This window comes from Balaenoptera borealis (assembly GCF_965194805.1).
Source record: "Balaenoptera borealis genome assembly, contig: HAP1_SCAFFOLD_1020, whole genome shotgun sequence".
NCBI classification, from domain to species: domain Eukaryota; kingdom Metazoa; phylum Chordata; class Mammalia; order Artiodactyla; family Balaenopteridae; genus Balaenoptera; species Balaenoptera borealis.
The window spans coordinates 149,900-163,331 of NW_028123191.1; the positions used below are offsets into that span (position 1 = coordinate 149,900).

Consider the following 13,432-nt stretch of genomic DNA (forward strand, 5'->3'; position numbering starts at 1 on the left):
CCTTTGCCTAAACTTTGCAGGGGCGCTCCTCACCGTGGCCGGTCCACCCCACGCCAGGGTGGAGGTTCCCTGATCATGGGATGCTCCCCAGGGAAGGCATCACTGTAGGCGATAGGCAGACCTGGCATGAAATAACAAAGCGACACAAGTGGAGAGTTCCCTTTGGGTAGTCCTGACGATTACACACCATGGAGTCCATGCCAAGCCTTGTTAATCACTTTTGCTCTTTGAATTGTCACACCAACCCGGAAGGGAGCTAGTAGTCAGCAGCCCGTTTCCCAAAGGCCAAACTACCTACAGTACGAGGAGGCTACAGTAAAGGCAGGCACACAGTGCTGGGGAGTGGTGCCCTGCTTCTGTGGTCTTGTGGCTTCGCAGCTGAAAGAGAGAGTCAGTGAGAAAGCTCCCCTTTGGCCCAGAGCTGTGTCTTCAGCCCGTCTCTACCGTGTCCAGCTGAATCCTGGGGGGGGACCGAAGTGACAGAATAGGAATGTATTTATGCTTTTGTGGCTTCCTTCTGACTCTCTCCTTCAGCAGTGTTCAAGAGGTTTCTTTTGGTACAACGTATTTCAGAAAACCCCTGAAAAGAAAATGGTAGGGAAATCCTGGTGCAGGTGACAGCAGAGATGGCAGGATCCTTCTGCATCTGTTAGGAGGACACCGACTGTCTTGCTCACGGCTTTCTATCTGTGGTGTCAATGGCTCCTTGCGTGAAGGGAGGATAACCCCCTCCGGGGAAGTGGTCCCATGCTCACAGGGTTGATGAGGACGACCCAGAACACAGAGCTAAACACACCATCCTTGCTTGCGTGTCTGGAAGGAGAACAATGTCTCCTAGGCTAATGATAACAAATAAATAAATAAATAGGTGATATGATCGATTACTCCCTGAGTGCCCAGTATATTCTGACATTCTTTGCACGGATTCAGTTCTTTCATCCCGAGAGCCAGACACTATTTTTTTGCCCTTTAGAGCAGCGGAGACTGAGCCACAGCGAGGTTATGTCCCATGGCTATCTGTGGCACAGATGGGACTGGCCCTCCTGCAGGCTGACTGCAGCCCCCCGCCCAATCGGACAGCATTTCATGCCATGAAAGGTGAGGACACTGAACACCTGGCCCAGAGGCAGCAGTGGGAAAGCACTGAGCAGCTGGCAGTCAGAACCCTCTGCACAGCTCTGTGACCTCTCTGGGCTTCAGCCTCCCACCTCTGCAGCCAGGAGCACAGCTGGACTGTCTCCGAAGACCCTTGCGGCCCTGAAAAAGGAGAGGCCGGATTCAGCCTCCAGTGATGTCATAACCGGCACCATGTGGCCGGGAGGTGAGACAGCTGTAGTGTAGGTTTGGTCCTTTGAGTCTAGGCTGTGTGCCCTTGGGTAAGTTGCTCAACCTCTCTGGAATTGGCACCGTCGCTCCAGACCATGCAGGTTCACTGAGTGTGTCCAAATGCTGTGGCGGTGACTCGTTCCATGGGGCTTGTTGGAGGAGATCCCCACGCCCTCTGGCACTGGGTAAGCAAGGTTCCTATCCATCTCTGCCCTCACCATGAGCTTGCTTGCAAAGCAGGGAGCCTTTCTCCAGGAGCTTGTTGGGAGCTAAAGGATTCTCCGTGCACAGATGTCAGTGTGGAGATAGCGATCAGAAAGGACACCGTTCGGGAAGCCCGAGCTAGGAGCCAGGCCACTGTCTCGCTTATTCCCCCTCTTGGAAATTAATCTTTTCTGTAGAAAGGAGGAAATGACATCTCAGAGAGTATCAGTGACTTGCCAGGTCAGGAAGTGGCACGGTGGCTGTGAACCCGGGTGCCTGACACCAGCACCCACGCACGCAGCACGGGCCGGCTCCCGAAATGCCCTCTTCACACAGGGCACCTGTGGCCGATCTTGGTCCTGACTTCTGAGCCTCTTGTCTCCTCTTTCTCTTGGAGTGCCCATGAAATAGGAATTCCCTCCCCAGACCGCCAGGGGGCCCAGCACCTGAACTATATCACCTGTCCCCTCAGCACACACGTCTTGCTAATAAACACCACCAGGCCCTCCGCACTGCAGCACCACCATCACTCTGCAGCGGAACACGTGAAGTCCTCCTTCTGAAACCAAGTCTCCGGGAAACGGCTGGGAAATGCCCACCAGACAAATCCAAGTCACTTTCGGGGTGTCAGGTAGCCACGGGCTGGATTTTGAGGGAAGGGAAGATGTCAGGCTGATCTAGGGAGGCACTGGCGAAGATTCAGGGCCAAGCCCCTGCAGGGAGCCGTCAGGGGTGGCGAGTGTCCTGTCCGTAGCCCTGGGCGAGCCAAGACTGATGTTGCGTGTGGGGAGGCAGGGGGCAGAGCTGCTCCAGGCGTGTGTGGTCCACACAGTGGGGCATGTGTGAAGTGTTCCCGGGACTCAAGCACACACTTCAATGTATGTGCAGCCTATGAGAGCCTCTAATTTTCAGAATTGCTCCTCCACGTGTTAAGGTGATTTTACGTGTTGAAGGGAAAAATGGGTTTCCCATATCGTGTCCTTTTACATTTTTTTCTTAGCGATTCTTTTTACTGACCAGGGTGAAAACTGTGGCAGAAAATACAAATAGGTCTTTCCAGGGTGTGTTAGACGCAAGCCCCGTGTAGAAGTCAAACAAGGGGGGTGTGGGATTCCATCCCCTCTGGGTGCTTTTCCAGGCTCTCATCACCGAGGACTGAGTTTGGCAGGGGCCCCCAGAGAAGGAAAATGAGAAACGGACCACTTGCTCTGCAATCCATACTCCTAAGGGGAATAGAGGGAGTGCGTCCTCTGTGTGTCCGATGCCCTGTGTCTTCTGGGCGAGGCTTTCCTTTGGAGCTGAGAAACTGAAGCTCACATTAACCTAAGCGGCTAAGACGCTCCGTGTGTGTGTGTGTGTTTTGGGGGGTGGGGGAGGGTCCTCTTTGGTCCAGAGCCGAGGTCTCTGCACTTCCAGCCCAGTTCCCCACGCCAGCCCTGATGGGCACGGAGTCTCTTTGTCCAAGACAGACAAAGGAAGACAGAGCCAGAATGAAGTCAACAACTTTTATTACAGCTCACATATTTCATAGAAAAAGGAATGTAGCGTCAGGTCCGGTTGTATGAAAAACGGTAAAATGCAGGTTCGTCCTGGTTGCTCTGTTGACACCCGGGGCAGGCTCTCCGCGACATCAGGCACAGCAGCTGCACTTGTCCGAGGCCCCTTTGCAGACGCAGCCCTGGGCACACTTGGCGCAGCCCACGGGGCAGCAGGAGCAGCAGCCTGGGGAAGCGAGGGCAGCGTGCGGTCGGACCACGCGTTGTCCGGAGCCACCCTTCCCAGCAGCAGGCCTGGCCCCAGCTGCCCTCAGGCCCAGACCCTGAGTTTAGGATGGTGTCCTCTGTCCTGAGATCATTGCTCTCAGACACTAGGTTCAGGTTGCCTGCCCCATCTGTGCCCAGGACAGGGCACAGAGCCTTGGAGAGACAGTGAGCAGGGCCTCTGGGGACGAGAGAAAGCCAGCGCCCAGCACCGTCAGTGATGTGAGCAAAGTCCTCAGGATCAAAGTGGAGGCAAAGCCCTGACAGAGCAGCTCCCGCTCGGGATAGGGAAGCTCTGGGCTGCTTCGACAGGAAGGGGCTGCCCCAGGTCCGAGAAACCACACACGGTCACTAGTTCATGTCCCTAAAGTGCTTCAGTCCCTGAGAGGATTCAGAAGCGTGACTCAGGAGGCAGGAGGACTAGTTCTACTGACAGGTCTGAGGTTGTTTGTTAATGACCCGTCTGGGCCTCAGTCTCCCTGTTCTCTAGTGCGCACTTGGGTCTCGGTCATCTGGAAGGTGATTCCAGCTCTGATTGTGAATCCCTTCCTGGTGGGGGGGGGGGGTGGGGGGGGGGGGGGTTACCGGGAAGTTTGGTCACTGTCCTGCTCCTGCCTGCTGAGCTCTGGGCTCCCTGCTCGCACTCAGCCCAGACCCCGCATTCCCAGAGAAGGCCCCGCACACTCACTCTTCTTGCAGGAGGTGCATCTGCAGGCTTTGCAGGTGCAGGAGCCAGCGCAGCTGCAGGAGCCGCCTGCCAGGAAGGGAAAGGCCCGCGGTGAGCAGGGAGAGGGATGCAGGAGCTAGAGCAGACGGTCAGCAATGCCTCCCTGAGCCCTCCTCCTCTGTCAGGACCCAGCCCTGGGAGCTCGTGTCCACTCAGGCGGATAGAGAAGCCCCAGCTCCTCTCTTCTGGTCCAAGGAGAGTAGGTCCCCTCCTGATGGACTCCACAGGGAAGGTCCCAGGCTCCAGACCCAGCCCAGGCTGACTGGGGCTGGGGGCCAGGGCCCATGGCCTGAACCCGAAAGAGGCAATGTCCCCTCCTCCCATCAAGTCCTGGCAGCTCCGAGGCCTCCTCCAAACACTGGGTCCCGGTCTAGCAGTCCCCTGACCAGCTGGGTGACCTCAAGAAGGACAGCCTGGAGCCTCCGTGCCCTCAGTGTTAACGGAGAGGCAAAGGGAGACTGACGTGCTCTCAGGAGCCTGGCAGGCAAGAAAGCCCTGGACCCGTGACAGGAGTCCTCCTGAGCTCCAACTCAAAACCCTCCCTTCTCGTCCTGTGCCTGCGAAGGGGGGCATCCTAAGGCTCAAAGCCAGGGTTCCCTTACCAGTGGGGCAGGAGCACTTGGGGTCCATCTGGAGGAGGAGTGAGGCCCGAGGTCCAAAGCAAGGGGCGAAGCGGCTTCACTGGTCCGGTCGGGGGCGTGTGGGAGCCAGGAGCCCGTGGGCTCAGTTATAGGCCGAGGAGGCGGCCCGGGCGCAGAGGCCCCGCCCCCGCCTTGCACCCGCCCCGCGGATCCGCGCCCGCGCCCGCGCCCGCGCTGCCCGCGGCGCCCTGGGCCGGGCTGTGAGCAACACGCGGGGCCGAGCGCACGATTCCACTTCGGTGCCGGCTGGAGCGGAGGAAGCGGGTGCCGTGCGGTAAGCGGTGTCCCAGCCCCCGGCCGCCCCTTCGCGATGTGGCCGACGGGAGCAGCCCCCCTGTTGCCGGGTTGTGCAGGAATCCAGCTCCCGCGTCCTCCGGTCTTCCCCGCCCCAGGCCGCGCGCCGCCGGCCTCCGGGTCGCCGTTTCCTGCAGCCTGAGAACAGCCCCCGCCTCCCGCTCGTGTCCCTGGCTTGGCCGGAGCCGGGGAGCGGTGTCAGAGACCGCAGGCGCATGTGACCCTCACCGCCGTTTCGCCCACCCCGTGTGTCCCCAGGCGTTGGCAGCCCCGGTCTCCACCACGGTCCTTTGGAAGCACTTTTCCGGTACCGTCTCCTGTAACCGCCCCGCGATGAACATTGCCTTCGGCCGCTAGTCGTCACTTGTGTTTTCCTTTCCTGGAGGGATCATGGCGCATTTCTCCGGGGGCTCCTTTGCCTAAACTTTGCAGGGGCGCTCCTCACCGTGGCCGGTCCACCCCACGCCAGGGTGGAGGTTCCCTGATCATGGGATGCTCCCCAGGGAAGGCATCACTGTAGGCGATAGGCAGACCTGGCATGAAATAACAAAGCGACACAAGTGGAGAGTTCCCTTTGGGTAGTCCTGACGATTACACACCATGGAGTCCATGCCAAGCCTTGTTAATCACTTTTGCTCTTTGAATTGTCACACCAACCCGGAAGGGAGCTAGTAGTCAGCAGCCCGTTTCCCAAAGGCCAAACTACCTACAGTACGAGGAGGCTACAGTAAAGGCAGGCACACAGTGCTGGGGAGTGGTGCCCTGCTTCTGTGGTCTTGTGGCTTCGCAGCTGAAAGAGAGAGTCAGTGAGAAAGCTCCCCTTTGGCCCAGAGCTGTGTCTTCAGCCCGTCTCTACCGTGTCCAGCTGAATCCTGGGGGGGGGACCGAAGTGACAGAATAGGAATGTATTTATGCTTTTGTGGCTTCCTTCTGACTCTCTCCTTCAGCAGTGTTCAAGAGGTTTCTTTTGGTACAACGTATTTCAGAAAACCCCTGAAAAGAAAATGGTAGGGAAATCCTGGTGCAGGTGACAGCAGAGATGGCAGGATCCTTCTGCATCTGTTAGGAGGACACCGACTGTCTTGCTCACGGCTTTCTATCTGTAGTGTCAATGGCTCCTTGCGTGAAGGGAGGATAACCCCCTCCGGGGAAGTGGTCCCATGCTCACAGGGTTGATGAGGACGACCCAGAACACAGAGCTAAACACACCATCCTTGCTTGCGTGTCTGGAAGGAGAACAATGTCTCCTAGGCTAATGATAACAAATAAATAAATAAATAGGTGATATGATCGATTACTCCCTGAGTGCCCAGTATATTCTGACATTCTTTGCACGGATTCAGTTCTTTCATCCCGAGAGCCAGACACTATTTTTTTGCCCTTTAGAGCAGCGGAGACTGAGCCACAGCGAGGTTATGTCCCATGGCTATCTGTGGCACAGATGGGACTGGCCCTCCTGCAGGCTGACTGCAGCCCCCCGCCCAACCGGACAGCATGTCATGCCATGAAAGGTGAGGACACTGAACACCTGGCCCAGAGGCAGCAGTGGGAAAGCACTGAGCAGCTGGCAGTCAGAACCCTCTGCACAGCTCTGTGACCTCTCTGGGCTTCAGCCTCCCACCTCTGCAGCCAGGAGCACAGCTGGACTGTCTCCGAAGACCCTTGCGGCCCTGAAAAAGGAGAGGCCGGATTCAGCCTCCAGTGATGTCATAACCGGCACCATGTGGCCGGGAGGTGAGACAGCTGTAGTGTAGGTTTGGTCCTTTGAGTCTAGGCTGTGTGCCCTTGGGTAAGTTGCTCAACCTCTCTGGAATTGGCACCGTCGCTCCAGACCATGCAGGTTCACTGAGTGTGTCCAAATGCTGTGGCGGTGACTCGTTCCATGGGGCTTGTTGGAGGAGATCCCCACGCCCTCTGGCACTGGGTAAGCAAGGTTCCTATCCATCTCTGCCCTCACCATGAGCTTGCTTGCAAAGCAGGGAGCCTTTCTCCAGGAGCTTGTTGGGAGCTAAAGGATTCTCCGTGCACAGATGTCAGTGTGGAGATAGCGATCAGAAAGGACACCGTTCGGGAAGCCCGAGCTAGGAGCCAGGCCACTGTCTCGCTTATTCCCCCTCTTGGAAATTAATCTTTTCTGTAGAAAGGAGGAAATGACATCTCAGAGAGTATCAGTGACTTGCCAGGTCAGGAAGTGGCACGGTGGCTGTGAACCCGGGTGCCTGACACCAGCACCCACGCACGCAGCACGGGCCGGCTCCCGAAATGCCCTCTTCACACAGGGCACCTGTGGCCGATCTTGGTCCTGACTTCTGAGCCTCTTGTCTCCTCTTTCTCTTGGAGTGCCCATGAAATAGGAATTCCCTCCCCAGACCGCCAGGGGGCCCAGCACCTGAACTATATCACCTGTCCCCTCAGCACACACGTCTTGCTAATAAACACCACCAGGCCCTCCGCACTGCAGCACCACCATCACTCTGCAGCGGAACACGTGAAGTCCTCCTTCTGAAACCAAGTCTCTGGGAAACGGCTGGGAAATGCCCACCAGACAAATCCAAGTCACTTTCGGGGTGTCAGGTAGCCACGGGCTGGATTTTGAGGGAAGGGAAGATGTCAGGCTGATCTAGGGAGGCACTGGCGAAGATTCAGGGCCAAGCCCCTGCAGGGAGCCGTCAGGGGTGGCGAGTGTCCTGTCCGTAGCCCTGGGCGAGCCAAGACTGATGTTGCGTGTGGGGAGGCAGGGGGCAGAGCTGCTCCAGGCGTGTGTGGTCCACACAGTGGGGCATGTGTGAAGTGTTCCCGGGACTCAAGCACACACTTCAATGTATGTGCAGCCTATGAGAGCCTCTAATTTTCAGAATTGCTCCTCCACGTGTTAAGGTGATTTTACGTGTTGAAGGGAAAAATGGGTTTCCCATATCGTGTCCTTTTACATTTTTTTCTTAGCGATTCTTTTTACTGACCAGGGTGAAAACTGTGGCAGAAAATACAAATAGGTCTTTCCAGGGTGTGTTAGACGCAAGCCCCGTGTAGAAGTCAAACAAGGGGGGTGTGGGATTCCATCCCCTCTGGGTGCTTTTCCAGGCTCTCATCACCGAGGACTGAGTTTGGCAGGGGCCCCCAGAGAAGGAAAATGAGAAACGGACCACTTGCTCTGCAATCCATACTCCTAAGGGGAATAGAGGGAGTGCGTCCTCTGTGTGTCCGATGCCCTGTGTCTTCTGGGCGAGGCTTTCCTTTGGAGCTGAGAAACTGAAGCTCACATTAACCTAAGCGGCTAAGACGCTCCGTGTGTGTGTGTGTGTGTGTTTTGGGGGGTGGGGGAGGGTCCTCTTTGGTCCAGAGCCGAGGTCTCTGCACTTCCAGCCCAGCTCCCCACGCCAGCCCTGATGGGCACGGAGTCTCTTTGTCCAAGACAGACAAAGGAAGACAGAGCCAGAATGAAGTCAACAACTTTTATTACAGCTCACATATTTCATAGAAAAAGGAATGTAGCGTCAGGTCCGGTTGTATGAAAAACGGTAAAATGCAGGTTCGTCCTGGTTGCTCTGTTGACACCCGGGGCAGGCTCTCCGCGACATCAGGCACAGCAGCTGCACTTGTCCGAGGCCCCTTTGCAGACGCAGCCCTGGGCACACTTGGCGCAGCCCACGGGGCAGCAGGAGCAGCAGCCTGGGGAAGCGAGGGCAGCGTGCGGTCGGACCACGCGTTGTCCGGAGCCACCCTTCCCAGCAGCAGGCCTGGCCCCAGCTGCCCTCAGGCCCAGACCCTGAGTTTAGGATGGTGTCCTCTGTCCTGAGATCATTGCTCTCAGACACTAGGTTCAGGTTGCCTGCCCCATCTGTGCCCAGGACAGGGCACAGAGCCTTGGAGAGACAGTGAGCAGGGCCTCTGGGGACGAGAGAAAGCCAGCGCCCAGCACCGTCAGTGATGTGAGCAAAGTCCTCAGGATCAAAGTGGAGGCAAAGCCCTGACAGAGCAGCTCCCGCTCGGGATAGGGAAGCTCTGGGCTGCTTCGACAGGAAGGGGCTGCCCCAGGTCCGAGAAACCACACACGGTCACTAGTTCATGTCCCTAAAGTGCTTCAGTCCCTGAGAGGATTCAGAAGCGTGACTCAGGAGGCAGGAGGACTAGTTCTACTGACAGGTCTGAGGTTGTTTGTTAATGACCCGTCTGGGCCTCAGTCTCCCTGTTCTCTAGTGCGCACTTGGGTCTCGGTCATCTGGAAGGTGATTCCAGCTCTGATTGTGAATCCCTTCCTGGTGGGGGGGGGGGGTGGGGGGGTGGGGGGGGTTACCGGGAAGTTTGGTCACTGTCCTGCTCCTGCCTGCTGAGCTCTGGGCTCCCTGCTCGCACTCAGCCCAGACCCCGCATTCCCAGAGAAGGCCCCGCACACTCACTCTTCTTGCAGGAGGTGCATCTGCAGGCTTTGCAGGTGCAGGAGCCAGCGCAGCTGCAGGAGCCGCCTGCCAGGAAGGGAAAGGCCCGCGGTGAGCAGGGAGAGGGATGCAGGAGCTAGAGCAGACGGTCAGCAATGCCTCCCTGAGCCCTCCTCCTCTGTCAGGACCCAGCCCTGGGAGCTCGTGTCCACTCAGGCGGATAGAGAAGCCCCAGCTCCTCTCTTCTGGTCCAAGGAGAGTAGGTCCCCTCCTGATGGACTCCACAGGGAAGGTCCCAGGCTCCAGACCCAGCCCAGGCTGACTGGGGCTGGGGGCCAGGGCCCATGGCCTGAACCCGAAAGAGGCAATGTCCCCTCCTCCCATCAAGTCCTGGCAGCTCCGAGGCCTCCTCCAAACACTGGGTCCCGGTCTAGCAGTCCCCTGACCAGCTGGGTGACCTCAAGAAGGACAGCCTGGAGCCTCCGTGCCCTCAGTGTTAACGGAGAGGCAAAGGGAGACTGACGTGCTCTCAGGAGCCTGGCAGGCAAGAAAGCCCTGGACCCGTGACAGGAGTCCTCCTGAGCTCCAACTCAAAACCCTCCCTTCTCGTCCTGTGCCTGCGAAGGGGGGCATCCTAAGGCTCAAAGCCAGGGTTCCCTTACCAGTGGGGCAGGAGCACTTGGGGTCCATCTGGAGGAGGAGTGAGGCCCGAGGTCCAAAGCAAGGGGCGAAGCGGCTTCACTGGTCCGGTCGGGGGCGTGTGGGAGCCAGGAGCCCGTGGGCTCAGTTATAGGCCGAGGAGGCGGCCCGGGCGCAGAGGCCCCGCCCCCGCCTTGCACCCGCCCCGCGGATCCGCGCCCGCGCCCGCGCCCGCGCTGCCCGCGGCGCCCTGGGCCGGGCTGTGAGCAACACGCGGGGCCGAGCGCACGATTCCACTTCGGTGCCGGCTGGAGCGGAGGAAGCGGGTGCCGTGCGGTAAGCGGTGTCCCAGCCCCCTGGCCGCCCCTTCGCGATGTGGCCGACGGGAGCAGCCCCCCTGTTGCCGGGTTGTGCAGGAATCCAGCTCCCGCGTCCTCCGGTCTTCCCCGCCCCAGGCCGCGCGCCGCCGGCCTCCGGGTCGCCGTTTCCTGCAGCCTGAGAACAGCCCCCGCCTCCCGCTCGTGTCCCTGGCTTGGCCGGAGCCGGGGAGCGGTGTCAGAGACCGCAGGCGCATGTGACCCTCACCGCCGTTTCGCCCACCCCGTGTGTCCCCAGGCGTTGGCAGCCCCGGTCTCCACCACGGTCCTTTGGAAGCACTTTTCCGGTACCGTCTCCTGTAACCGCCCCGCGATGAACATTGCCTTCGGCCGCTAGTCGTCACTTGTGTTTTCCTTTCCTGGAGGGATCATGGCGCATTTCTCCGGGGGCTCCTTTGCCTAAACTTTGCAGGGGCGCTCCTCACCGTGGCCGGTCCACCCCACGCCAGGGTGGAGGTTCCCTGATCATGGGATGCTCCCCAGGGAAGGCATCACTGTAGGCGATAGGCAGACCTGGCATGAAATAACAAAGCGACACAAGTGGAGAGTTCCCTTTGGGTAGTCCTGACGATTACACACCATGGAGTCCATGCCAAGCCTTGTTAATCACTTTTGCTCTTTGAATTGTCACACCAACCCGGAAGGGAGCTAGTAGTCAGCAGCCCGTTTCCCAAAGGCCAAACTACCTACAGTACGAGGAGGCTACAGTAAAGGCAGGCACACAGTGCTGGGGAGTGGTGCCCTGCTTCTGTGGTCTTGTGGCTTCGCAGCTGAAAGAGAGAGTCAGTGAGAAAGCTCCCCTTTGGCCCAGAGCTGTGTCTTCAGCCCGTCTCTACCGTGTCCAGCTGAATCCTGGGGGGGGGACCGAAGTGACAGAATAGGAATGTATTTATGCTTTTGTGGCTTCCTTCTGACTCTCTCCTTCAGCAGTGTTCAAGAGGTTTCTTTTGGTACAACGTATTTCAGAAAACCCCTGAAAAGAAAATGGTAGGGAAATCCTGGTGCAGGTGACAGCAGAGATGGCAGGATCCTTCTGCATCTGTTAGGAGGACACCGACTGTCTTGCTCACGGCTTTCTATCTGTAGTGTCAATGGCTCCTTGCGTGAAGGGAGGATAACCCCCTCCGGGGAAGTGGTCCCATGCTCACAGGGTTGATGAGGACGACCCAGAACACAGAGCTAAACACACCATCCTTGCTTGCGTGTCTGGAAGGAGAACAATGTCTCCTAGGCTAATGATAACAAATAAATAAATAAATAGGTGATATGATCGATTACTCCCTGAGTGCCCAGTATATTCTGACATTCTTTGCACGGATTCAGTTCTTTCATCCCGAGAGCCAGACACTATTTTTTTGCCCTTTAGAGCAGCGGAGACTGAGCCACAGCGAGGTTATGTCCCATGGCTATCTGTGGCACAGATGGGACTGGCCCTCCTGCAGGCTGACTGCAGCCCCCCGCCCAACCGGACAGCATGTCATGCCATGAAAGGTGAGGACACTGAACACCTGGCCCAGAGGCAGCAGTGGGAAAGCACTGAGCAGCTGGCAGTCAGAACCCTCTGCACAGCTCTGTGACCTCTCTGGGCTTCAGCCTCCCACCTCTGCAGCCAGGAGCACAGCTGGACTGTCTCCGAAGACCCTTGCGGCCCTGAAAAAGGAGAGGCCGGATTCAGCCTCCAGTGATGTCATAACCGGCACCATGTGGCCGGGAGGTGAGACAGCTGTAGTGTAGGTTTGGTCCTTTGAGTCTAGGCTGTGTGCCCTTGGGTAAGTTGCTCAACCTCTCTGGAATTGGCACCGTCGCTCCAGACCATGCAGGTTCACTGAGTGTGTCCAAATGCTGTGGCGGTGACTCGTTCCATGGGGCTTGTTGGAGGAGATCCCCACGCCCTCTGGCACTGGGTAAGCAAGGTTCCTATCCATCTCTGCCCTCACCATGAGCTTGCTTGCAAAGCAGGGAGCCTTTCTCCAGGAGCTTGTTGGGAGCTAAAGGATTCTCCGTGCACAGATGTCAGTGTGGAGATAGCGATCAGAAAGGACACCGTTCGGGAAGCCCGAGCTAGGAGCCAGGCCACTGTCTCGCTTATTCCCCCTCTTGGAAATTAATCTTTTCTGTAGAAAGGAGGAAATGACATCTCAGAGAGTATCAGTGACTTGCCAGGTCAGGAAGTGGCACGGTGGCTGTGAACCCGGGTGCCTGACACCAGCACCCACGCACGCAGCACGGGCCGGCTCCCGAAATGCCCTCTTCACACAGGGCACCTGTGGCCGATCTTGGTCCTGACTTCTGAGCCTCTTGTCTCCTCTTTCTCTTGGAGTGCCCATGAAATAGGAATTCCCTCCCCAGACCGCCAGGGGGCCCAGCACCTGAACTATATCACCTGTCCCCTCAGCACACACGTCTTGCTAATAAACACCACCAGGCCCTCCGCACTGCAGCACCACCATCACTCTGCAGCGGAACACGTGAAGTCCTCCTTCTGAAACCAAGTCTCCGGGAAACGGCTGGGAAATGCCCACCAGACAAATCCAAGTCACTTTCGGGGTGTCAGGTAGCCACGGGCTGGATTTTGAGGGAAGGGAAGATGTCAGGCTGATCTAGGGAGGCACTGGCGAAGATTCAGGGCCAAGCCCCTGCAGGGAGCCGTCAGGGGTGGCGAGTGTCCTGTCCGTAGCCCTGGGCGAGCCAAGACTGATGTTGCGTGTGGGGAGGCAGGGGGCAGAGCTGCTCCAGGCGTGTGTGGTCCACACAGTGGGGCATGTGTGAAGTGTTCCCGGGACTCAAGCACACACTTCAATGTATGTGCAGCCTATGAGAGCCTCTAATTTTCAGAATTGCTCCTCCACGTGTTAAGGTGATTTTACGTGTTGAAGGGAAAAATGGGTTTCCCATATCGTGTCCTTTTACATTTTTTTCTTAGCGATTCTTTTTACTGACCAGGGTGAAAACTGTGGCAGAAAATACAAATAGGTCTTTCCAGGGTGTGTTAGACGCAAGCCCCGTGTAGAAGTCAAACAAGGGGGGTGTGGGATTCCATCCCCTCTGGGTGCTTTTCCAGGCTCTCATCACCGAGGACTGAGTTTGG

General features: G+C 57.7%; 2 protein-coding genes across 2 annotated transcripts; both read right to left on the reverse strand.

Moving 5' to 3' along the window:
* Nucleotides 1-3,160: 3,160 nt before the first annotated feature.
* LOC309621809 (metallothionein-1E) lies at nt 3,161-4,647 on the reverse strand (the record flags this gene model as incomplete). The annotated part of the gene is made up of 3 exons (XM_082409137.1): nt 3,161-3,252; nt 3,979-4,044; nt 4,620-4,647. 3 exons carry the CDS (start codon nt 4,645-4,647, stop codon nt 3,161-3,163), a joined length of 186 nt encoding a protein of 61 aa, XP_082265263.1.
* A 3,882-nt stretch (nt 4,648-8,529) lies between these two features.
* Nucleotides 8,530-10,018, reverse strand: LOC309621813 (metallothionein-1E; the record flags this gene model as incomplete). The annotated part of the gene is made up of 3 exons (XM_082409141.1): nt 8,530-8,621; nt 9,350-9,415; nt 9,991-10,018. 3 exons carry the CDS (start codon nt 10,016-10,018, stop codon nt 8,530-8,532), a joined length of 186 nt encoding a protein of 61 aa, XP_082265267.1.
* Nucleotides 10,019-13,432: the final 3,414 nt, after the last annotated feature.